General features: G+C 42.7%; 1 protein-coding gene across 1 annotated transcript in view; it reads right to left on the reverse strand.

Annotated features, from left to right (window-relative positions):
• Positions 1-293: 293 nt before the first annotated feature.
• The window catches only part of LOC118362036 (rab11 family-interacting protein 2), a 32,185-nt gene continuing 6,949 nt past the window's right edge, over positions 294-25,529 (reverse strand). The window contains exons 3-6 of the mRNA XM_052478252.1: positions 16,792-17,198; positions 14,987-15,353; positions 6,299-6,362; positions 294-3,827 (exon numbers count right to left, since the gene is read on the reverse strand). Coding sequence (XP_052334212.1) covers positions 3,600-3,827; positions 6,299-6,362; positions 14,987-15,353; positions 16,792-17,198 — 1,066 coding nt within the window. The 3' untranslated portion in view covers positions 294-3,599. The remainder of the gene's footprint in view (positions 3,828-6,298; positions 6,363-14,986; positions 15,354-16,791; positions 17,199-25,529) is intronic.

A 25,529-nucleotide genomic window follows, 5' to 3' on the forward strand; every position in this document is an offset into this window, starting at 1 on the left:
CCTAAAAACAAAACGACAGTCATCAAGAGTCACTGAAAGATCTGAAATAACAAACCCAAAAGCAATGACTTCAGAGTTGATATGCTGGAAAATGGTAGCTCTTTGAATGAATTAACTTTGGTGTAGATATAAAGGGGGCTTCAATAGCAGTGTCTTTAGTTTGCCTCCACTCAATTACATTCTGCACCTGCACGATGCCCAGACATTCCATATCATCAGAATTGACCAAATAATACAGTGTTGACCTGTTGTTTAGTTTTCACTGCAAGGTCACAAAATTGGAATTCAGTGTCACATTGTTTTTGGATGCGTGTTTGGAAATGAATGCCTTGAGTAAAAAAAAAAAAAAAAAAAAATCAGTAGTACCTAGCCTCATAAGAGTACCTTTAAATAATATATTTTTGTACTAAGATATTTTTGTACTAAGATGGCAAATGTCAACAGATACTGTAGGTTCAAACCATTCTAATGCCAAAAAGCTCACATCAGTCACAGACAGGCAACAACAGTATGTTCATACCTGCATATCAGTATATCAACACAATCTTGTATTGCAGTAAGTGCAGTGCCGGGCTGATTGGCAGAGTGTAGAGTTTGTGTCATAATCCTGCGTCTTGGTCTGAAGTGTAAACACAGTCATTAAATGCTCTGCAGTACCACTTGACCACTGCCAAAAGAACACGACTGCCTCTGGAGCATCTGGTAAACATATACTTGACTACATTCACATTATAAGAGCATCTGAATACCGCATCAAGCGGCCATATTTGTTATGGTTATATGTTGGTTCACGCTTTCATGTCAGACCTATTAAAAATTGCAAACCCTATTCAATTGACCCTTCACTAAGCCCGACCGCAGAATGGGGCAATCAATCAAAGCACTCCAATGGATAGAAAGTGTTGTCAAGGGGTCAAGACCGACCCCTCGGACAAGCTCATGTTTTAAAGCATGGAAGCCATTGAGGGCATTGCAAAAAGTGAGTTTATCCAAAACCAAAATGTTTAAATGGCTAAATGATTGAACAGTGCACCAGGAGAGCTTGCTTCTGTGATTCCTGAAACACAGAGACTGTTGGTATATTTTTTTGATTCCGAAAAACTACTTTTGTTACATTGTTTGCTAGCTCAGCTGGTTATTAGTACATCACTGGGACCGTGCTCCCGCCCATCCTGGTCATCTACTCGAACCGGTGCTTGAGGAAGGCCTGCAGCATCATCAAGGACCCCACACACGAGTGGTTCACCCCTTCACCGTCGGGGAGGCGGTATTGGAGCATGAGGTCTGATAACAGTCTCAGAGACAATTTCTAAATAGGGCGGCATTATTTTGGCTTCTATGTGGCGCAGCGGTCGAAGGCACTGCATCTCAGTGCTAGAGGCGTCACTACAGACCCTGGTTTGATTTCAGGCTGTATCACAACCGGCCGTGATTGGGAGTCCCATAGGGCGGCACACAATTGTCCCAGCGTCATCCGGGTTTGGCCATCATTGTAAATAAGAATTGTTTGTTTTTAACTGACTTGCCTAGTTACATTTTAAATATCCGGAACACTTGATTTGGACTGACCACCTGCATGGAGTCTCTGCACCACGCACTTATTCACGCGCACACCCACACAGATACACTCATCCACACCCCTAGACCATGACCTTTTGGTTTTTTAACAATTGTTTGGATACGTTTCAACACTTAGGCCATATACATTTAATTAACTGTTTAACGGAGACATTTTTTTTTTGTTTGAAAAGTGAGGCACGCAATCAAATTAAAAAGTAGACCCTTTTATTAAAATACTATAGCAACTGTAGCCCAATAATGGACTAACTTTACTCCTTGTAGTCCCAAAGACCTTACATGTTCTGTTAGCAAATTAGCTCTGGTAGCCAAAACAGCCAAATACTTCTCAACGTGAATCGATTTTCAATTTTGGTACGGTTCTAGAAACATAAAACCCTCTTCTTCCTTATCACATCAAAATAATTGTATAAATGCAAAATATACACTTACTGTTCAGTGTTTTAACACATTTTCAGTGACAACTCTTTTGTGGCGTCCATCTTCCGTTTACTCACAGGTAGATATGTAATTAGCACAGGTACGCCTCTGTTTTCCGTTAAAAAAAGCACTGCAACATGGAAATACGGCTGTGTGGGAACCCTAACCCTATAAACATTGCATTTTTTGAAAATAATTTCTCACTGATATGAAAGATGTTTATGTTTCAAAAAAACGTACTGCAAGCGATGCATTTAAACGTTCAGAATGAGCACCGGGGCTTTAAACAAAACTTCTCCAGTCAGTTAGCAATTATAAATGGGGTTCGGTAACCTTAGTTCTACACCTAGCGACTTTGAACTACTCCCTTCTGGGCGCAGGTATAGGGCACCGTTCGGCAGGAAAAACAGAACTAGACAATCATTTGTGCCAGGTGTGATATCCCTCCTAAATAGCTCGGGCTAATGTTCCCATCGACCCAGTAAGGCCAGTAAGCTAGTCTCTTTTTATTGGTATGCAACTGTTATGAAAGTTGTATTGTCAATTTGTTTTGCATTTAAACGCTACTTTAAACGTGTACATGACACTGCAACAAAACTTCTCCATGGGGACAATAAAGTCAGTAAAGTAAGGCAACCTAATCAAGAGATTTTAGCCTCATGGAGAGGCTAAAAGAGGCATAGTTCAGTCAAAAATCAGAGAAGTTGTTTCTCTCTTTACTAGAAGCTCGAGGACATTATAAAAAAAAAAAATCTAATCGTGCAATTTCTCAGTACAACTGATTTGTGAGAGGTGATGACATGCATCCTTTAAATATTTAATTAAATCTAGATAGCCTTAGTGTTAAAAACTTAAATCTAGCTTGATGGTGGTTCTACGTTCAAACAACCGCCACAGAAGCTGTCTGGGATTTTCATGTTACGTGTGTGAAAGTGCACAAGTGGGGTTATACCATCCCTGACCGTTTCCCCAAGGCCTTTAATAGTGTATGCCATGGATACACTATTAAAAGCATTGGGGAAACAGTCAGGCATAGGTATAACCCCACTAGTTTGTTCTTCAACATCTCGTAATAAATGGTAAACATAGTCAACACAGTGATAGCTCATTTGAATCCCACTGGTTTCTGCTAAGGTATTCGGATGAATTTGTGACATACATTATGTAATTTCCCATTCTTTCAATTCGCCAGAATTTGAAAAACCAAAAGGAATGCCATGCAAAATTAAAATGGATGAGTGGATCAACAGAGCAACTGATTAAGAGGTTAGTCGACCGATCATAATGGAACAGCCATGGGGTTAGTTATAATGCAAGTGAAATATTTATGTCGTCAGATGTACTTCACTCCACAATAATATTCTGCTGGGGGAACTGGTGTAAACTCAAATCACAGCATACAAAACCTATTTAAAAAAAAGTATAAGCTGCATCAATGCAGTTACTGTAAAGAAATCAAAAACGACTGATTTGGCATTGGTCAATCCCCCCCGTCTCTTCATTTTTTGTTCCATACCCACAATACATTTTGTTTTTAATGGCTAGGACGGGACATTACTGTTACTACAAGCCTCTATTTTTGACCTTCCTCTACCTTGACTCTACTTCTTTTTTGAGATTTTCCCCGCTTTCCTGTTGGGCTCGTAGGGTGTCCGTAGGATGCTCGGCGAATCCTCCATAACGCGGACCAGCAGGTTATCAATGTAGTCTTCCAGTTCACGGATATGGGCGTCCTTCTTTTTCACCACCTCCTTCTGCTTGATGAGCTCGCGCACCACCTCGTCAAAAGACAAGTTGCTATAGGAGGCCACGCTCGGCTGCTTTGTCTCCTGCGGGGGGCAAACCACAGCCATTGTGATGAATTCAACCATGATAGCACCATTTACAAATACCTCAGTAAAAGTGTACTACTCCAAATGATATCCATTTGCTCCCAAATGGGCATCATAGCTAGATGGTAAAAATAGACCCAAGAGTATCTAAAGCAAGACTGAAGGTAGGCCAGGCCAGGGAATCCCACATATTATGGCAGATGGACTAATTGCCTAATTAAAGGTGTTTGAATAATGTCACAAACTATGTCATTACTGCAGGTGTTTATCTCTTCTACCCTGGTGGCAATCAGGACTAATTGAGGGCCTGTGATAAGATGTCACTCCAAAAGGTGTGTTGGCACTGTCAATGCCATTTCATTTCAGGTGCTCGATCTGTTCAAGTCAATGGTATTTAAATCAGAAAACGATAGATGGCTCGAACAATCAGTAATGCTGCGGCGTGGAATCTGATTTGACGTTTTTAGTGTCAGTTCTGGGGAAATAAACGTGTCAACTCTCGTTCCCTATTTAAATCTTAAACCACGTGTCCTCCACAAACCAGCAACGACTGAGACCGTAACCAGCTGGTGGACAAGAGCATCACATTAAGATTAAACTCCCTAGAAAACAGCAATAAAGATTAGAAATGGGACTTTTTCGTTCCCAGGGGAAACAGCAGAGTGCATATTTCGGGAACAAAGGATCAGGCCAATAAACACAAAAAAAACCCAAAGATGCAACCAAACTATTTTGGTTTAGTTTTTTTTCTTTAGAGGAAAACCGGTCTGTGTAGACTGTGCCTCTCTCATTACAGGGGGGACAAGAGGAGCTGCAATAATTTTTAATGAGGTGCCACGTTATCGCTTCAACAATGGACATCCTCCCCCAGGCAGATACAGCGGCAAAGCCATCAACCTGTTTAAAATACTTCACTTATCAGTCTCCTCTCCTCCCCGTTCTCCAAATCAAGCTGCCATCGTTGTGCGGTGTCTATGATGTGAAGAAGTGCCGGACTATATTTACCTGTATACTATATTTCTCTTCCTAGTATGAGAAGAGAAAGATAAACCAGAATGTGAGGGTCCCATCACTAGAGTCTATGTCCAAACAATTCAAGACTATGGTGGGGATCACACTAAGCAGCCTGCACCTTTATTTCCATCATTTTCAATAGTGTGGACATGCTAGGTGTCCTGCATTCCTCCATCGTAGGTAAGCTTCAAGTTATTTTGTCAGCGTTCTGGCAGGCCAAAGTCGAAAGTAACTCCGCAATATGCCTCTTGTTTTCGGTCAGAGAAAAATGTGATTGGGGGTTTAGCGACTGCTTACTCGGGAACTGAATATGCTTTTAGAAACAAAACAGGGAAAATATACTAAGAAATAGGCCTTTTGCACTTCCAGTCATCAGGACAACCAATTTAGCAGATATTTTCCGAACATGAATCAAGTTACAAGCTCAGTTTAACTATACTGTATGAGCAACGGCGTCCAATTCGCACACCAAAGAGCCCCAGATATTATATAAAGCTACACAGCCAGAAGCTGTACTGGCTGGTGACAGATGCCTAGAAATGACCATGAACTAGCTAAGCGAAGACAATTTTTCTGCGATCAGTAGTGAGAAGTAGATAAGGCGAGCACACTTGGCATTCTCCAGTTGTCTCATTACTACATCTAATGAGGTCTACTTTGAGAATTTAAAAGCTCTGTTCTTTGAACTCTCTCATTATCCTTCCCCTCCTCTCTCACTGGTTTATTAGTAAGGGCCTGAAAGCAGAGGAAATGGAACTGCCAGTTCATTTCTGCTAGGCTCTGCAATAGAGTGTATGGAAGGGCACATGTGGCTAAGATAACTCCTCAACACCCACAATGAGAGGTGAGGAAAGCCATTATCTGAATCCCGGTTTCTCATTTCAACATCACTTTGGACATGGCTCTCTTACCATGTTAAACTAATTCAGTAGTGTAATTGCCAGCAACTACTAGAATTATGCACCAGCAGAGCATGTTTTGTGCTTTTTTGGGGGGGTGACAAAACTAAGGTGGCAAATAAACCCCCTCATCAATCCAATGACAATTTCACACATATTTATCCCTACATAGTGCTCCAATTATGGTACCAGTACGATATAATATAACTTTACCTGACCTTAGAGAGACCGAAACTTCACACGGTTTTAAATGATGAGCCAATCAGAGATGATGGCCGTTGTTTTCAGCTGTTAATTAGTTAAATTACACTCATCGTGAAATGTAAACGACAGAAGAGACAACAGCTCAGAGATCAACCTCACAAACTGCAATGTCATGTAAGATCAGGGAGAGCTACTCAATTAAAAGTTGGTGCTGTTCTGAAACTAGGCCCATGCTTTTTGACGTTCTCTCCCCCTTTATCTTTTCCCATGGTCTTTATGAAAGGGTTATTCCTACCAATGTAAACCTTGTTAGAGAATGAATCACTAAAAGTGTGTACGGTGAGCTCTTACATTTTTCTTGCCATGTTTCTCTCGCGCCTTCCGGATGTCTTCATTGCTGGTGGGCTTTTTATCACTGCAAAACATACAAGGATAAGGAATTTAAAAAATCATAAAAATAAAAAAATAAAATCATGTTTACCAACACGGTTAAACCACCCTGTATCATCTTGCCTTAAACCTAAATGACCACAAACGGTAGTGTACGATGGTAGCTGTAAAGACGATGGACTAGCGCCTACAGTGCGATAGGCCTAAGAGGTTCATTGTGTGACAGATCTCAGTGTGGCTAAGAGGGGTCTGTTATCAAGCCGAGCTTCTCTTAAAGCTACACTCCTTAACTGAAGCAATAAAGCATTCTCACCGCCGAGTTTCGCAAAAAAAGCTAAGGGACCGGGGTGAAGAAACGTAACCACTCAAATTCATAGACAAGGTTATGGATACAAAGACTGACCACCCCATGATATCACAATTATAGTTTCAACAAATGATGTGGCTATACAGTGTTTCTCTACATTTCATTTGCTTACAAACATTGGAATAAATCAAGCATATATTTGGGGTTCTGATGGGGTACGACAGTTGACCGAAGCTCACATGGCATTTAGAAGTTATATTGTTAAAGAATCAATGTGTATATATATATCATTATTTATAAGTCAAAAATGGATGCAGCAACTAAGGATTCTAGCTTTAAAGGGGCAATCTGTAGTGCGAACAATAACAAAGTGGACACTCCCACCACTGATTTGGTGGCGGAGCTGAGGGATGGCGCTGGAGAAATGTAACCACTCACAAACTCATTGACAGAGCATCTGACCATCCAGGATATCAAGATTATAGTTTTAACCCTGTTTTGAGGCTAGACAGTGTTTGTTTAAATGTACATTATCCACAAGGAAAGGATTAAAACAAGCTTATACAGTGCCTTGCGAAAGTATTCGGCCCCCTTGAACTTTGCGACCTTTTGCCACATTTCAGGCTTCAAACATAAAGATATAAAACTGTCTTTTTTTTGTTAAGAATCAACAACAAGTGGGACACAATCATGAAGTGGAACGACATTTATTGGATATTTCAAACTTTTTTAACAAATCAAAAACTGAAAAATCGGGCGTGCAAAATTATTCATCCCCCTTAAATTAATACTTTGTAGCGCCACCTTTTGCTGCGATTACAGCTGTAAGTCGCTTGGGGTATGTCTCTATCAGTTTTGCACATCGAGAGACTGAATTTTTTTCCCACTCCTCCTTGCAAAACAGCTCGAGCTCAGTGAGGTTGGATGGAGAGCATTTGTGAACAGCAGTTTTCAGTTCTTTCCACAGATTCTCGATTGGATTCAGGTCTGGACTTTGACATTCTAACACCTGGATATGTTTATTTTTGAACCATTCCATTGTAGATTTTGCTTTATGTTTTGGATCATTGTCTTGTTGGAAGACAAATCTCCGTCTCAGTCTCAGGTCTTTTGCAGACTCCATCAGGTTTTCTTCCAGAATGGTCCTGTATTTGGCTCCATCCATCTTCCCATCAATTTTAACCATCTTTCCTGTCCCTGCTGAAGAAAAGCAGGCCCAAACCATGATGCTGCCACCACCATGTTTGACAGTGGGGATGGTGTGTTCAGAGTGATGAGCTGTGTTGCTTTTACGCCAAACATAACGTTTTGCATTGTTGCCAAAAAGTTCAATTTTGGTTTCATCAGACCAGAGCACCTTCTTCCACATGTTTGGTGTGTCTCCCAGGTGGCTTGTGGCAAACTTTAAACAACACTTTTTATGGATATCTTTAAGAAATGGCTTTCTTCTTGCCACTCTTCCATAAAGGCCAGATTTGTGCAATATACGACTGATTGTTGTCCTATGGACAGAGTCTCCCACCTCAGCTGTAGATCTCTGCAGTTCATCCAGAGTGATCATGGGCCTCTTGGCTGCATCTCTGATCAGTCTTCTCCTTGTATGAGCTGAAAGTTTAGAGGGACGGCCAGGTCTTGGTAGATTTGCAGTGGTCTGATACTCCTTCCATTTCAATATTATCGCTTGCACAGTGCTCATTGGGATGTTAAAAGCTTGGGAAATCTTTTTGTATCCAAATCTGGCTTTAAACTTCTTCACAACAGTATCTCGGACCTGCCTGGTGTGTTCCTTGTTCTTCATGATGCTCTCTGCGCTTTTAACGGACCTCTGAGACTATCACAGTGCAGGTGCATTTATACGGAGACTTGATTACACACAGGTGGATTGTATTTATAATTAGTCATTTAGGTCAACATTGGATCATTCAGAGATCCTCACTGAACTTCTGGAGAGAGTTTGCTGCACTGAAAGTAAAGGGGCTGAATAATTTTGCACCCCCAATTTTTCAGTTTTTGATTTGTTAAAAAAGTTTGAAATATCCAATAAATGTCGTTCCACTTCATGATTGTGTCCCACTTGTTGTTGATTCTTCACAAAAAAATACAGTTTTATATCTTTATGTTTGAAGCCTGAAATGTGGCAAAAGGTCGCAAAGTTCAAGGGGGCCGAATACTTTCGCAAGGCACTGTATTTTGGGTTATGATGTAGTACAACAGGATTCTTCAAGAATCAATGGGTACACACAGTGCATTCGGAAAGTATTCAGACCCCTCGACTTTTTCCATAATTTGTTACGTTACAGCCGTAATCTAAAATTGATTAAATAAATTTAAAAATACTCAATCTATACACAATATCCCAAAATGACAAAGCGAAAACAGGTTTACATAAGTACTCTGAACTTTGCTATGAGACTCGAAATTAAGCTCAGGTGCATCATGTTTCCATTAATCATCCTTGGGATGTTTCTACACAGCTTGGAGTCCACCTGTGGTAAATTCAATTGATTGGACATGATTTGGAAAGGCACACACAATTGACAGTTCATGTCAGAGCAAAAACCAAGCCATGTGTTTGAAGGAATTGTCCGTAGAGCTCCGATACAGGGTACCAAAACATTTCTGCAGTATTGAAGGTCCCCAAGAGCACAGTGGCCTCCATCATTCTTAAATGGAAGAAGTTTGTAAACCCCAAGACTCTTCCGAGAGCTGGCCGCCTGGCCAAACTGAGAAATTGGGAGAGAAGGGCCTTGGTCTGGGAGGTGACCAAGAACCCAATGGTCACTCTGGACAGAGCTCCGGAGTTAGTCTGTGGAGATGGAAGAATCTTGCAGAAGGACAACCATCTCTGCAGGACTCCACCAATCAGGCCTTTATGGTAGAGTGGCCAGACGGAAGCCACTCAGTAAAAAGGCACAACAGCCCACTTGGAGTTTTCCAGAAGGCACCTAAAGGAATCTGAATACTTTTTGAATGCACTGTGTGTGTGTGTGTGTGTGTGGTGTGTGTGTGTGTGTATATATATATATATATATACACACACATACATATACACACAATACTGCTGCATGGTCCAATGGTGATTATACTTGCGTACTGTTTTTAGTACAGATGAACGTGGTACCTTCAGGTGTTTGGAAAGTCCTCCCAAGGATGAACCAGACCTGTGGAGGTCTACAAAAATAGCTTTTTTCCCCTTTTTCTGAGGGATGGTGTTCTTCGGCTTGCAAGCCTCCCCCTTTTTCCTCCAAAAATGACGATGGTCATTATGTCCAAACAGTTCTATTTTTGTTTCATCAGACCAGAGGACATTTCTCCAAAAAGTACAATCTTTGTCCCCATGTGCAGTTTCAAACCGTAGTCTGGCTTTTTTATGGCGGTTTTGGAGCAGTTTTGGCTTCTTCCTTGCAGAGCGGCCTTTCAGGTTATGTCGATATAGAACTTGTTTTACTGTGGATATAGATACTTTTGTACCCGTCTCCTCCAGCATCTTCACAAGGTCCTTTGCTGTTGTTCTGTGATTGAATTGCACTTTTCACACCAAAGAACGTTCATCTCTAGGAGACCGAACGCATCTCCTTCCTTAGCGGTATGACCGCTGCGTGGTCCCATGGTTTTTATACTTGCGTACTATTGTTTGTACAGATGAACGTGGTACATTCAGGCATTTGGAAATTGCTCCCAAGGATGAACCAGACTTGTGGAGGTCTACAATGTCTTTTTCTGAAGTCTTGGTTGACTTCTTTTGATTTTCCCATGATGTCAAGCAAAGAGGCACTGAGTTTGAAGGTAGGCCTTGAAATACATCCACAATACATCCACAGGTACACCTCCAATTGACTCAATTAGCCTCAATCAGAAGCTTCTAAAGCCATGACATCATTTTCTGGAATTTTCCAAGCTGTTTAAAGGCACAGTCAATTTAGCCTATGTAACCTTCTGATCCACTTGAATTTTGATAGTAAATTATAAGTGAAATAATCTGTCTGTAAACAATTGTTGGAAAATTTACTTGTGTCACGCACAAAGTAGATGTCTAACCGACTTGCCAAAACTATAGTTTGTTAACAAGACATTTGTGGAGTGGTTGAAAAACGAGTTTTAATTACTCCAACCTAAGTGTATGTAAAACTTCTGGCTTCAACTGTATATCCAATAGTTCTTCCTGGCTGTGTGTAATAACACTTAAGATTTACTGGGCTATCAATGTAAAAATAATAATACATTAAACAAAAGCATAGCATAGTAGCATAGTTTCTGGTTTGTTCAAGCCTACCAGTGTTTTGTGTCTCAGTTCCTGCTTTTTCCAGTTTCTCTTTTATCGTCCTCGCTGGATTTTGACCCTTGCCTGTCCTGACCCTGTACCCGCCCCCACCTGACCACTCCGCCTATCCCTGAGCCTGCCTGCCATCCTGTACCTTGGCCTCTACCCTGGACTATCGACCCCTGCCTGCCTTGACATGTCATTTGCCCGCCCGTCAGCAAATGTACTGCGCCGTTATTTGTATAACAGTGGTGTGCAGAACAGCATCTCAGAATGCATAATCCCCTGTCACGGATGGGCTGTTGCAGCAGACGACCTCACCAGGTTCCACTCCTATCAGCTAAAATCAATAAGAAGCGGCTCCAGTTGGCCCCCGATCACCAACACTGGACAATTGAGTGAAGAAAAAGAAACATGACAGCGAGTTAATTTTACTTGAGTGGCCTGCACAGTCCCCAGACCTCAACCCAATAGAGCATCTTCGGGATAAGATGGAACAGGCCGTTCACAGCATGAATGTACCGCCGTCCAATCTGCAGCAACTTCGTGATACTATTGCGTCAGCAGGGACCAACATCCCTGTGGAATGTTTCTGACACCTTGTACAACGCCCTGAAGAATTAAGGCTGTTCTGAAGGCAAAGGGGGGTCCGACCCGGTACTAGATGGGTGTACCTAATAAACTGACTAGTGAGTGCATAAACGAGCAATATGGGCAAACATTATGTAACACAGGAACCTGATATGATTGGTTCAGTGAAACAGCTTAGAAAAGGTACATTTTTATGAAACAGCTAAGAGTAAAACAATGTACACTGCTCAAAAAAAATATAAGGGAACACTAAAATAACACATCCTAGATCTGAATGAATGAAATAGTCTTATTAAATACTTATTTCTTTACATAGTTGAATGTGCTGACAACAAAATTGGTCACACAAGGGGTCTGAGGAGCTCATCTCAGTACCTAATGGCCGTCAGGCTACCTCTGGCGAGCACATGGAGGGCTGTGCGGCCCCCCAAAGAAATGCCACCCCACAACATGACTGACCCACCGCCAAACCAGTCATGCTGGAGGATGTTGCAGGCAGCAGAACATTCTCTACCGCGTCTCCAGACTCTTTCACGTCTGTCACATGTGCTCAGTGTGAACCTGCTTTCATCCGTGAAGAGCACAGGGCGCCAGTGGCGAATTTGCCAATCTTTGTGTTCTCTGGCAAATGCCAAACGTCCTGCACGGTGTTGAGCTGTAAGCACAACCCCCACCTGTGGACGTCGGGCCCTCATTACAACCCTCATGGAGTCTGTTTCTGACCGTTTGAGCAGACACATGCACATTTGTGGCCTGCTGGAAGTCATTTTGCAGGGCTCTGGCAGTGCTCCTCCTGCTCCTCCTTGCACAAAGGCGGAGGTAACGGTCTTGCTGCTGGGTTGTTGCCCTCCTACGGCCTCCTCCATGTACTGGCCTGTCTCCTGGTAGCGCCTCCATGCTCTGGACACTACGCTGACAGACACAGCAAACCTTCTTGACACAGCTCGCATTGATGTGCCATCCTGGATGAGCTGCACTACCTGAGCCACTTGTGTGGGTTGTACACCGCCAGCATTCAAAAGTGACCAAAACATCAGCCAAGAAGCATAGGAACTGAGAAGTGGTCTTCTCACGGCCCGCAACCAAAACATGCGGACTCTCCTTCACTGCAGCCGAGGTGAGTAAAACATTTAAACGTGTTAACCCTCGCAGGGCTGCAGGCCCAGACGGCATCTCCAGCCGCGCCCTCAGAGCATGCGCAGACCAGCTGGCTAGTGTGTTTACGGACATATTCAATCAATCCTTATCCCAGTCTGCTGTTCCCACATGCTTCAAGAGGGCCACCATTGTTCCTGTTCCCAAGAAAGCTAAGGTAACTGAGCTAAACGACTACCGCCCCGTAGCACTCACTTCCGTCATCATGAAGTGCTTTGAGAGACTAGTCAAGGACCATATCACCTCCACCCTACCTGACACTCTAGACCCACTCCAATTTGCTTACCGCCCCAATAGGTCCACAGACGATGCAATCTCAACCACACTGCCCTAACCCATCTGGACAAGAGGAATACCTATGTGAGAATACTGTTCATCGACGAGAGCTCAGCATTTAACACCATAGTACCCTCCTAACTCGTCATCAAGCTCTGAGACCCTGGGTCTCGACCACGCCCTGTGCAACTGGGTACTGGACTTCCTGACGGGCCGCCCCCAGGTGGTGAGGGTAGGTAACAACATCTCCACCCCGCTGACCCTCAACACTGGGGCCCCACAAGGGTGCGTTTTGAGCCATCTCCTGTACTCCCTGTTCACCCACGACTGCGTGGCCACGCACGCCTCCAACTCAATCATCAAGTTTGCGGACGACACTACAGTGGTAGGCTTGATTACCAACAACGACGAGACGGCCTACAGGGAGGAGGTGAGGGCCCTCGGAGTGTGGTGTCACGAAAATAACCTCACACTCAACGTCAACAAAACTAAGGAGATGATTGTGGACTTCAGGAAACAGCAGAGGGAACACCCCCCTATCCACATCGATGGGACAGTAGTGGAGAGGGTAGTAAGTTTTAAGTTCCTCAGCGTACACATCACAGACAAACTGAATTGGTCCACCCACACAGACAGCATAGTGAAGAAGGCGCAGCAGTGCCTCTTCAACCTCAGGAGGCTGAAGAAATTTGGCTTGTCACCAAAAGCACTCACAAACTTCTACAGATGCACAATCGAGAGCATCCTGTCGGGCTGTATCACCGCCTGGTACGGCAACTGCTCCGCCCACAACCATAAGGCTCTCCTGAGGGTAGTGAGGTCTGCACAACGCATCACCGGGGGCAAACTACCTGCCCTCCAGGACACCTACACCAACCGATGTCACAGGAAGGCCATAAAGATCATCAAGGACAACAACTACCCAAGCCACTGCCTGTTCACCCCGCTATCATCCAGAAGGCGAGGTCAGTACAGGTGCATCAAAGATGGGACCGAGAGACTGAAAAACAGCTTCTATCTCAAGGCCATCAGACTGTTAAACAGCCACCACGAACATTGAGTGGCTGCTGCCAACACACTGACTCAACTCCAGCCACCTTAATAATGGGAATTGTTGGGAATTGATGTAAAATACATCACTAGCCACTTTAAACAATGCCACTTTGTTGACATACCCTACATGACTCATCTCATATGTATATACTGTACTCGATACCATCTACTGCATCTTGCCTATGCCACTCTGTACCATCACTCATTCATATATCTTTATGTACATATTCTTTATCCCTTTACACTTGTGTGTATAAGGTAGTAGTTTTGGAATTGTTAGCTACACTCGCATTAACATCTGCTAACCATGTGTATGTGACAAATAAATTTGATTTGATTATCACCTGCAAAACCACTCCTTTATTGGGGGTGTTTTGCTATTTGCCTATAATTTCCACCTGTTGTCTATTCCATTTGCACAACAGCATGTGAAATGTATTGTCAATCAGTGTTGCTTCCTAAGTGGACAGTTTGATTTCACAGAAGTGTGATTGACTTGGAGTTACATTGTGTTGTTTAAGTATTCCCTTTATTTTTTTGAGCAGTGTATTTAACCTTTATTTAACTAGGCAAGTCAGTTAAGAACAAATTCTCATTTATAATGACAGCCTACTTTGTTTGTGTTCTAAAAGCATGTTGCAATGTTTTGTAGTGGAAGTTCTAGTTGTATTAGCTACCCAACTCTTCCTGAATAAGCCAGCTGACCGAACGAAAGCACACTGACTGCAAAAGCCATTCAGTTGTGTAAGTCTTCTAATATTTGAAACTTCTCTAAGGGATCAGGAATACTGTGCAATACATGTGCATCTGGGTCGTGTTCATTAAAGCACATAATTGAAAGCGTTGGAAAATGTTTTTCAATGGAAAATGAAAAGGTAAATTTCCTATTGGCTAAGCCCAGGTAGTCCCCACATGTTTCAGTAAGTTGTTTTTGCCGTTTTATGCCTAATGAACATGACCCTGGCTTAGATACCAAACATAGTTGTGTGGACGTGGAAAGCTTTACCTTGCTTTGTAGTGTGAGCTGAAGGGGTTGGTTGGTTGGATGTCGCCCTGAGACTCGCTGTTGAAGGGATTGGGCGAGCGTAGGTCTCCAGAGCTGCCCGAACGGCCCCCGTCGGTCTTGCGTCCCTCCTTCTTCCCAGTCACACGTTCAAGTAGGCTGACCTTCTCCTTCTTCTCCTTCTTCTCCCCTTGGTCCCACAGCTGGCCCTGCTCCACCTCAAATGGGTTGCGGTTGCGAGGAAGGGTGGCGTACTTCTGTGGCAGGCCATCGCTGATATCAGTAAAAGGGTCACAGTGTTCCTCTGTGTTCTGGTAGCCTTGCACCTCACTCTGGGAGCGCCTGTGAGGGGCGGCACCACTCCCTTTCTCTAAGAAACACAACAAACAAAATAACTGATATTTTTATAGAAATAATACTAATCACACAAAAAACTAATGTCTCCTTAGGGGTACACACACACACACACACACACACACACACACACACACACACACACACACACACACACACACACACACACACACACACACACACACACACACACACACACACACACACACACACACACACACACACACATACACACAGTTGAATTCAGAAGTTTACATTAAACTGGAGTCATTAAAAGTTGTTTTTCAACCACTCAACAAATTTATTGTTAACAAAACTATAGTTTCGGTAATTCGGTTAGGACATCTACTTTGTGCATGACAACTAATTATTCCAAAAATGGTTTAGACAGACAGATTATTTCACTTATAATTCACTGGAAAAAAAATTTATACCTCCACAAGTCTGGTTTATCCTTGGAAGCAATTTCAAAATGGCTTAATGTACTACGTTCATCTGTACAAACAATAGTACGCAAGTAGAAAAACCATGGGAACACGCAGCGGTCATACCGCTAAGGAAAGAGATGCATTGTCTCCTAGAGTTGAACGTGCGAAAAGTGCAATTCAATCCCAGAACAACAGCAAAGGACGTTGTGAAGCTGCTGGAGGAAACGGGTACCAAAATATCTCTATCCACAGTAAAATTAGTCCTATATCAACAACCTGAAAGGCTGCTCAGCAAGGAAGAAGCCACTGCTCCAAAACCGCATAAAAAAGCCAGACTACGGTTTACAACTGCACATCTGCACATCGTACATTTTGGAGAAATGTCCTCTCGTCTGATGAAACAAAAATAGAACTGTTTGGCCATAAGGACCATCGTCATGTTTGGAGGAAAAAGGGGGAGGCTTGCAAGCCGAAGAACACCATCCCAACCATGAAGCACAGGGATGGCAGCATCTTGTTGCGAAGTTGCTGCAGCGTCACCTTCCAACAGGACAATGACCCTAAGCACACAGCCAAAACAACACAGGAGTGTCTTTGGGACAAGTCTCTGAATGTCCTTGAGTGGCCCAGCCAGAGCCCGGACTTGAAACCGATCAAACATATCTGGAGAGACCTGAAAATAGCTGTGCAGTGACACTCCCAATCCAACCTGACAGAGCTTGAGAGGATCTGCAAGCTTGTAGCGTCATTACCAAGAAGAATTGAGGTTGTAATCACTGCCGAAGGTGCTTCAACAAAGTACTGAGTCAAGTGCGTGAATACTTGTGTATGTGATATCATAATTTTCTTCTTTTTTTTTAAATGCTACATTTGCAAAAATGTATTTTAAAAACTGTTTTTGCTTTGTCATTATGGAGTATTGTATGTAGTAGATTGTTGAGGGGAAACTAAATATTGAATTAATTTTATAATAAGGTTGTAACGTAACAAAATAGGCCTAACACTAGAAGAAGCTGCTGTCCTTACCCAGCTCCTCGATTGAGTTCATAGAGTCCAGCTTGGGGCGGAAGTGGGTGCCAATGAGGTCAGACATGGAGTGGGCAGCGGAAAGCTTATGGGAGCCGGCCAGTAAGGGTCTCTTGATCTTGGGCTCTGGCTGGTGCTGATGGTCCGGAGCACTGGGCTGGCGAAGGGTCTCCGAGTCACACATGGCGGAGCGGGGCAGGATGGCTGAGGAGGTGTCGGAGAAGCCACCATCGTGCTTGCGACCCTTCAGCTTGTCCTTGAGTTTAGTGAAGGGCGAGCGGGGCTTGTCCTTTACGGAAAGGTCGAACATGCTGGCCGTCATGTTGTTCCTCATGAACTGGATGCTGACCTGGATCTTCCCTCTCTCCTTCCTCTTTTTCCCTGGCCTGGAGTCCAAAGAGTACCAGCTGAAAGAAGGACATAGGGATAATTACTAGACAGGTAATTGTTGTTAGTGGCACATTAAAATGAATACAGGAATATAAGATGAAAACATCAAAGAAAACATCAGGTGTCTTAATGGGTGGTAAAAACGTCATAAATTCAAGTTAAAGCTGTTTGTTTTTGTTCTGAGATAATTTGGGTTTGTTATAGCAACAGGGGTGGTTACATATTCATCCTTTTAAAAATGTATGAATTATGAACATGTTCAGACCTTTTTCCACAAGGAAATATCGGTGTAAGTACCTTTTTTTTTTAATCAGTGGAAAATATAGGCCTATTAATTAATTAATCTAAATTCTAGGCTTTGTTTATGAAATGTTAGCTCATAAATGGGCTAAAGTGATATCCTCTATCGACTGAGGTAAAAACTATCAGTAAACGTACAACACAGAAATCTGAGAGTACTACCTAAGTGAGTTGAGCCATTTCATTTTGAAGAAATTATTAGAAAAGTGGGGATCAAAAAACTGTTCGAGTCTGACATTTCCCTGAGGAAGAGTATCAACTTGTGTATTCAATAAATTATTAGGGTAAAATGTCTGTGGTGGAAGTCCCCAATTTCACCTCGCATAAATCCACAGGCGACGTCGCTTTTCGTCTCCCTGTAAATACATATTATACGAGGGATAAACATAATTCCCTGCTAACTGTGATGGTCTGAATCGTGAAAAGAATGTTGAATAATATGGTTCATCAAGGCCATTCTGCTACTCTGCTCCTGTTTATTTAACCTCGGCCTTTTCTGCTGGAAGTAATACGATTGATGCCTTCGCTGTGAGAAAAAGGGGTGACATTTGCACAAATCTGGCCTTTGTTCAGAACTGCTACGACAAGCAATTGGGAAATTACAAAGGCAATGGTGCAGGATAACCATGCAACTCATACATGCTAATGAGAATGCTGGCTTCTCCATAGCCTAGGTCTAGCCCAGTGGTCACCAACCATTGTGGTGAGATCACTTTTTAAGTCAAAATGCAGGCTGAGGTCTAAGCGCTCAGATAAAAAAAAAAAAAAACATGACTTAAAAAACATAAGCCTATGCAACATTAACCAATTAAAAACAGCTCTGTAGCAATGATGTGTGCAATAGGCAATAGGCCCAATACATTATCAATGCATATTGACTAAGCTTGAATTTCCCTGCCAATGGCATTGCAATGTTGTTCTTCTCAGACAATTTTATCATTATATTTTAAAACTTGAAGTATATGATCACACTTGGTACTAGATCATTTGCTGTATTACTTGTGAGGCATAGCTGAGTGAACATGAATTTAAATAATTTGCTTTTTTTTTTTACTAATTGTGCCTGCATCGGATGGTCAATCTCAGCGGAGGGAGACTGACCAAAAAGAAGACACAGTCTACAAACAGCGTGAAACAAATATAACAAATATAAAAACACTCTTTATCAAAGATAGGCAAAAACTGCTTCTCCAATAGAAATGCCCGATCACACTTGAGGCGACGTCATGGAGACGTTGGCTAGCTAAACATGTCATCGGATCCAAACGGTCGTTTCCCGCCGAACTGCGCATGTGTAGGCTGTCAAATCAAAAAGGCACTCCTTCAATATAAAGTTGTTTAAGACAAACATTAAAATGTGTCAGTTTGTCACGATCACAAGGTTGGAGTAATAACATGGTAAACTACTTAAGAAATGAGCTGGAATCTAGGTTGTGCCTTTAGATTTCTGAGAAATTAAAAACTAAGGAAGAATTTTGCACTTCTCATTGACTTCTCATGCCCCGGCCTGGTCTATTTGGTCTGTTTCACAAGCGTTCCCGGAAGTCTCACGAAGTTGCGCTTCTGGGTTTAGAAACTCTGTGGTTTATTATTGTTTTTTTATAGAAATTGACATTTTTTATAGAAATTGTCGGTGATCGACTAGGAATGCTTTGGAGATCGACCAGTAGACCGCGATCGACCGGTTTGTGATCACTGGTCTGGCCTTTTTAAACCAATGGTTTGTCGACTGCAACAATGTAGAACTGGGAACAAAGCTCACTCAAAATACAAAGTCAACATTTAAACCACCTCTCAAACAGCAGGTGCTCTGGTAAATTCCACAATTCCTCAATGAGCACAACCTCTGTCTGTTCAAGCTATAGGCTACTTCTGTCATTGGAAAAGTGGACAGGCGTGATGTTTTTTGCCCTAAACTGTGGCTAAAGAATCTCCAAGGCAAGGGCCTCTTGGTCAAGCTAGCCTTATTCACATAGTGTGCTCTGTCCTTCGGAGCACGATCTAGGAGCCACAGCATGCTGCTGAGGGGGCCAGCCCTGTACTTCACATGGGTGTCAAGGCCAAGATAAACCTCCCTCTGCCTGGAACCACAATACTCCCACTCTACCAAGACCTCTGAGAAACTCCTCACAATCAACACAGGTGTGCGATAATTAGGGGCTGCCTACCTCAATGTCTAGATGGGGAGGAGAGTCTGTGTCAGCTTGAAAATACAGTTGACGGACACAGCTAGTTAGCAAATTGGGACTGCTCCAGTATTTGGATATGGCAGCACAAGAGTGGGCCTTGGGCTCATTCTAGTTGAGTCAGTTGTGTGGGATGACTAAATACTGGTACATTGACATCTCCACAACAGCTCTGTACTTGAATGACTGCAAACCCTGGAGGTGCATCAGCTCCGGCACCTTAAATAAATACTACCATCAACGGTTGCTTATGACACATCGCAATTCTCCCCAACTAATGGGTGAAGAGGAAGTGTGCTAATGTTTGCATGATGAAATGTACCAATGGCTAATTGACACCAGATCCTCTTATGTTCCTGTTCCTCTGAGCAGAATGGAGGCTTACTCATCATGTAGCCTAGGCATAGCTAACTACAACACATTGTGCCATACTTATTCTACACAGCCAAAAATAACTTTTAAATAGCGCAACTGGATTGGGTGGAGCTGGTGTAGTGTTTTTTCCATACATCCACACCACTGGAAAAATATATATCATTTGAGTCAGAATTAGTAACAAGACATGTTTGGCCAGTTCCACCACTTTCAGTTAGCATAGGCTAATACCCAAAAGAGCACAACATAATGTTTAGCCTATGCCATGTCCATAAATTACAGTTTACCATCTCAATTCCAGTATAAGGCAAGAATAAGCAAGGACAGTATTGCCATTTGTTGATTGTGTGATTGCTGGAATTGAGGCGGAACAGTTTGCTGCTATTAGACAGGAAAGATAATCTGATGGCCTGCTGACTGCTGTTCTTGATGGACTAGTTCACCACCTACAAAGGCTGCACCCAGTCAACTCAATTACAACATGAATGCAAGTCTATTCTCAAAAGACTAACCTCTTGATTCATTGTTCGGTGTCAACAAAGCACATCTTTTAACTAGCACAATGGTGTAGCCTGTGTCACAACAAGACAGATGTACAGGTAACTAGGGGTGAAACAGGTCACCAAACCCAGTTTAGTACGTATTGCTTTTTTGGGGTTTCAGTACAGCGGGAAAAATAAACACCAACAGTTACTGTAGTTCATTTTGGTTAATTTGAGAAAATACAAAACGTTGGTATTCCCGATTCCATAAATGATCATGAGTCATATAATGACTGGTGAGAGCACAATCAGAATACCAACACTTTGTATTTACTTAAATGAAAAACACACGATTACTCAGCAACACTAAAATAAAGTGCAATATGCTTGTGAAATCAATGTGTAAACATGGCTCAGACATCGTATAGGCCTATGGTATGATGTTTTCTTACAAAGATGAAAATATGTGCACTTGTGTGTGACTCATAAAGGGGGCGTGTCTCCAGCATAGTATCTCTCATCTCCCACTCTGGGGTAATGTGATGGGCCGTCATTGAGTACCTTTGCGTGGCACTTGAGGCCCATCCATCTGTAGTAAGCGCAACACAATGCACCATTGCTTATATAGAGCGGGTCCTACCCGTTTGCTGAAAATTGGTGCGATAGGGCGAAGTTAGTAATGGGCGCATATCCGCGGCTATAAACATGCCTATCGCTCTTGTAATTTATTTGGCACGGTCAGAATCAGCTGCGAAGGGCTGCTTGTATGCGGAGGGAAGAAAGAGTTGATGTTTTTTTGCGTTTCCGTCTTGCTCAGGTGGTGGGAACACAATGGTGATGTCGACATAAATTTTGCCAACGTTTGAGGTGTTGGCAGCTGCATAGGCTATTTTCGTTATCAGTGGCGACATAGTACTGGTAACTCTTTGTCCATCGCTATTGTAATCTACTGGGAAGCCAAAATGTTCCCAAACCGGAGATTTAAACGATGGAGAATTTTCCTGGTTTATTGATCCCATCCTACAGGGCCCGGGTTTCCCGATAGCGATGGAATGTAGGCTTACGAGTGTTTTCACATTGTTCCTACAACGGTCGACATGCGTTTCCCAGTCGTTGTGGCCTGTGTCAATACGGATAGGATCAAAATAAATTCAGCATGCTCTCTGATCAGCGTTCTCCCTTTCCAATCCTACCATAACATAATTATTCCACAATAGTGACGACGAATCAGCTCTTAGAGAACTATTATCAACTATGGCTACAAATATTGAGGTAGGGTATTCTAATTCTTACCCCAGCTTCGCAAACTAGGGGTCACAACCGGATATGAAAATGGGTTTGCGGGATATATATATATATATTTTTTAAATGCTGTTTTATAAATGACATTATATACTGAACAAAATATAAACTCAACATGCAAAAACTATAAAGATTTGACTGAGTTACGGTTCATGTAAGGAAATCAGTCAATTCAAATTAAATCATTAGGCCCTAATCTATGGATTTCACATGACTGGGCAGGTGCCCTTCCCCACCCACTGGAGAGCCAGGCCCAGCTCATCAGAATTAGTATTTCCCCCACAAAAGGGCTTAATTACATACAGAAATATTCCTCAGTCCGTTTTTTATTTATTTAAAAGGCACACGTAGCCTACATATCAATACATACATACGATCTAGGTCAAACATGGGAGAAGTGTTGTGCCGCAAGGTGTTGCTTGCTATGTTCTTTTAAACCAGGTTTGCTGTTTATTTCAGCCATATGAGATGGAACGGAGTTACACACAAAAGCTCTATAAAAATACTGTATGCTTTCTTGAATTTGTTCTGGATTTGGGGACTGTGAAAAGACCCCTGGGTGGCAGGTCTGGTGGGGTAAGTGTGTGTGTAAGTTGACTATGCAAACATTGAGATTTTCAACACAAGTGATGCAGTCAGTCTCCTCAACTCTTAGCCAAGAGAGACTGTCATGCACAGTATTTATATCAGCCCTCTGATTATAATGAAGAGCAAGATGTGCCTCTCTGTTCTGGGCCAGCTGCAGCTTAACTAGGTCTTTCCTTGCAGCACTCGACCACAATCAAAATAAGAAAACTAGAGCCTGCAGAACTTGCTTTTTGGAGTGTGGTGTCAAAAAGCAGTTTAAACTGTTCTGCCTGCGGCAGTTCACAGGACGTAGTAACTTGTCCCGGACATTCGGATTTCGACTCTCTACTGCAACTGCTGTCTCGAACTCTGAATGCTCAACTAAAATGTACTCATGAGGTGCTGACCTGTTGCACCCTCTACAACCAATGTGATTATTATTTGACCCTGCTGGTCATCTATGAACGTTTGATCATCTTGGCCATGTACTGTTATAATGTCAACCCGGCACAGCCAGAAGAGGACTGGCCACCACTCAGAGCCTGGTTCCTCTATAGGTTTCTTCCTAGGTTCCTGCCTTTCTAGGGAGTTTTTTTTCAAGCCACTGTGCTACTACATCTGCATTGCTTGCTGTTTGAGGTTGAAGGCTTGGTTTCGGTATAGTACTTTGACATTGGCTGATGTAAAAAGAGCTTTATAAATACATATGATTGATCTCTTTACTACAGACATCTTTACAAACCCATCTTTACAAACTTTGAATGTCAACTCAGCAAAAAAAAAGAAACACCCTCTCATTGGCAACTGTATTTATTTTCAGCACACTTAACCTGTATATATTTGTATGAACATAAGATTCAACAACTGAGATATAAACTGAACAAGTTCCACAGACATGTGACTAACATAAATGGAATAATGTGTCCCTGAACAAAGGGGGGGATCAAAATCAAAAGTCAGTATCTGGTGTGGCCACCAGCTGCATTAAGTACTGCAGTGCATCTCCTCCTCATAGACTGCACCAGATTTGCCAGTTCTTGCTGTGAGATGTTAACCCACTCTTGTACCAGTTCCAGGACATTTCTGGGGGGACTGGCCCTAGCCGTCACCCTCCGATCCAACAGGTCCCAGACGTGCTCACTGGGATTGAGATCCAGGCTCTTCACTGGCCATGGCGGGACACTGACATTCCTGTCTTGCAGGAACTCAGCCATACTGCTCTTTCTGTGCGTGGTGGCATTGTCATGCTGGAGGGTCATGTCAGGATGAGCCTGCAGGAAGGGTCCCGAGTTTTAAATTAACACACTGAAACTCTGTTGTTAATTTGTGTACAGAGAAATGCCAGCTAAGAGCTGGCAGCAAGCTGATAGGCCAACCAGTAAAGGCTGCTTTACCACTCTTGGGTAGCGGAATGACTTTGGCTTCCCTCCAGGCCGGTGGACAAAGACTTTCCTGTAGACTCAGATTAAATATATGACAGATGGGAGTGGCTGTAGAGTCAGTTACCATCCTCAGTAGGGTTGCATCGAAGTTGATAACAATAATTTTCCACTTCTCCCACACTAACTTTATAAAATTCTAAATGAAAATGCTTTACTTTTATTATTAGTTTTTTGTGTGCATGAATACGATAGCTCACTGTTCATTGTTGGCATTTCCTGCCTAAGTTTGCCTACTTTGCCAAATAAGTAATCATTCAAATAAATTGGCAACATCAAATGGTTTTGTGATGAATAAGCCATCTGATTCAATGAAAGATTGAGTTGAATTTGTCTTTCTGCCCATAATTGAATGTAAATTACATCTAAAGTGATCTTGGCTTCATAATACAGTGTCTTCTTTTTGTTGAGTTGAGTCACATAATATCTAAATTTGCAGTAAGTCAGCCAGTCAGATGTGTAGCCAGACTTATTAGTAAACACCTTTTGCCCCATCTCTTTCAACCATACAGTTTTTCAATTTCTCATCAATCCATGTTACCTTAACAGCTCCAACAGTCAGTTTCTTAATAGGTGCATGTTTATTAATAATTGGAAGAAGCAATTTCATAAATTCATTAAGTGCAGCATCTGGAGATTCCATATTAATCACATCAGACCAACAAATATGTTTTACATCATCCACATAAGAGTCACAGCAAAATCTTTTGCATGATCTCTAATACACTTTTTAGGCCCAGCTTTTGGAACTTTGGCTTTCCTGGATATAGCCACTATACTTTTTTCCAAGATGGCGTAGCAGTCGGACGTCTTGTTTCTCTTGTCCCGTGTATATATCTTTTTCTTAAAAAATAAATACACATCTCAAAAAGATATAGGGAACACTAAAATAACACATCCGAGATCTGAATGAATGGAATATTCATATTAAATACTTTTTTCTTTACATAGTTGAATGTGCTGACAACAAAAATCACAACAATTACCAATGGAATTCAAATTTATCAACCCATGGAGGTCTGGATTTGGAGTCACACTCAAAATTAAAGTGGAAAACCACACTACAGGCTGATCCAACTTTGATGTAATGTCCTTAAAACAAGTCAAAATGAGGCTCAGTAGTGTGTGTGGCCTCCACGTGCCTGTATGACCTCCCTACAATGCCTGGGCATGCTCCTGATGAGGTGGCGGATGGTCACCTGAGGGATCTCCTCCCAGACCTGGACGAAAGCATCCTCCAACTTCTGGACAGTCTGTGGTGCAACGTGGCGTTGGTGGATGGAGCGAGACATGATGTGCTCAATTGGATTCAGGTCTGGGGAACGGGCGGGCCAGTCCATAGCATCAATGCCTTCCTCTTGCAGGAACTGCTCACACACTTCAGCCACATGAGAACTAGCATTGTCTTGCATTAGGAGGAACCCATGGCCAACCGCACCAGCATATGATCTCACAAGAGGTCTGAGGATCTCATCTCAGTACCTAATGGCAGTCAGGCTACCTCTGGCGAGCACATGGAGGGCTGTGTGGCCCCCCAAAGAAATGCCACCCCACACCACGACTGACCCACCGCCAAACCGGTCATGCTGGAGGATGTTGCAGGCAGCCGAACGTTCTCTACCGCGTCTCCAGACTCTGTCACATGTGCTCAGTTTGAACCTGCTTTCATCAGTGAAGAGCACAGGGCGCCAGTGGCG

This window comes from Oncorhynchus keta, chromosome 2 (assembly GCF_023373465.1).
Source record: "Oncorhynchus keta strain PuntledgeMale-10-30-2019 chromosome 2, Oket_V2, whole genome shotgun sequence".
NCBI classification, from domain to species: Eukaryota; Metazoa; Chordata; class Actinopteri; order Salmoniformes; family Salmonidae; genus Oncorhynchus; species Oncorhynchus keta.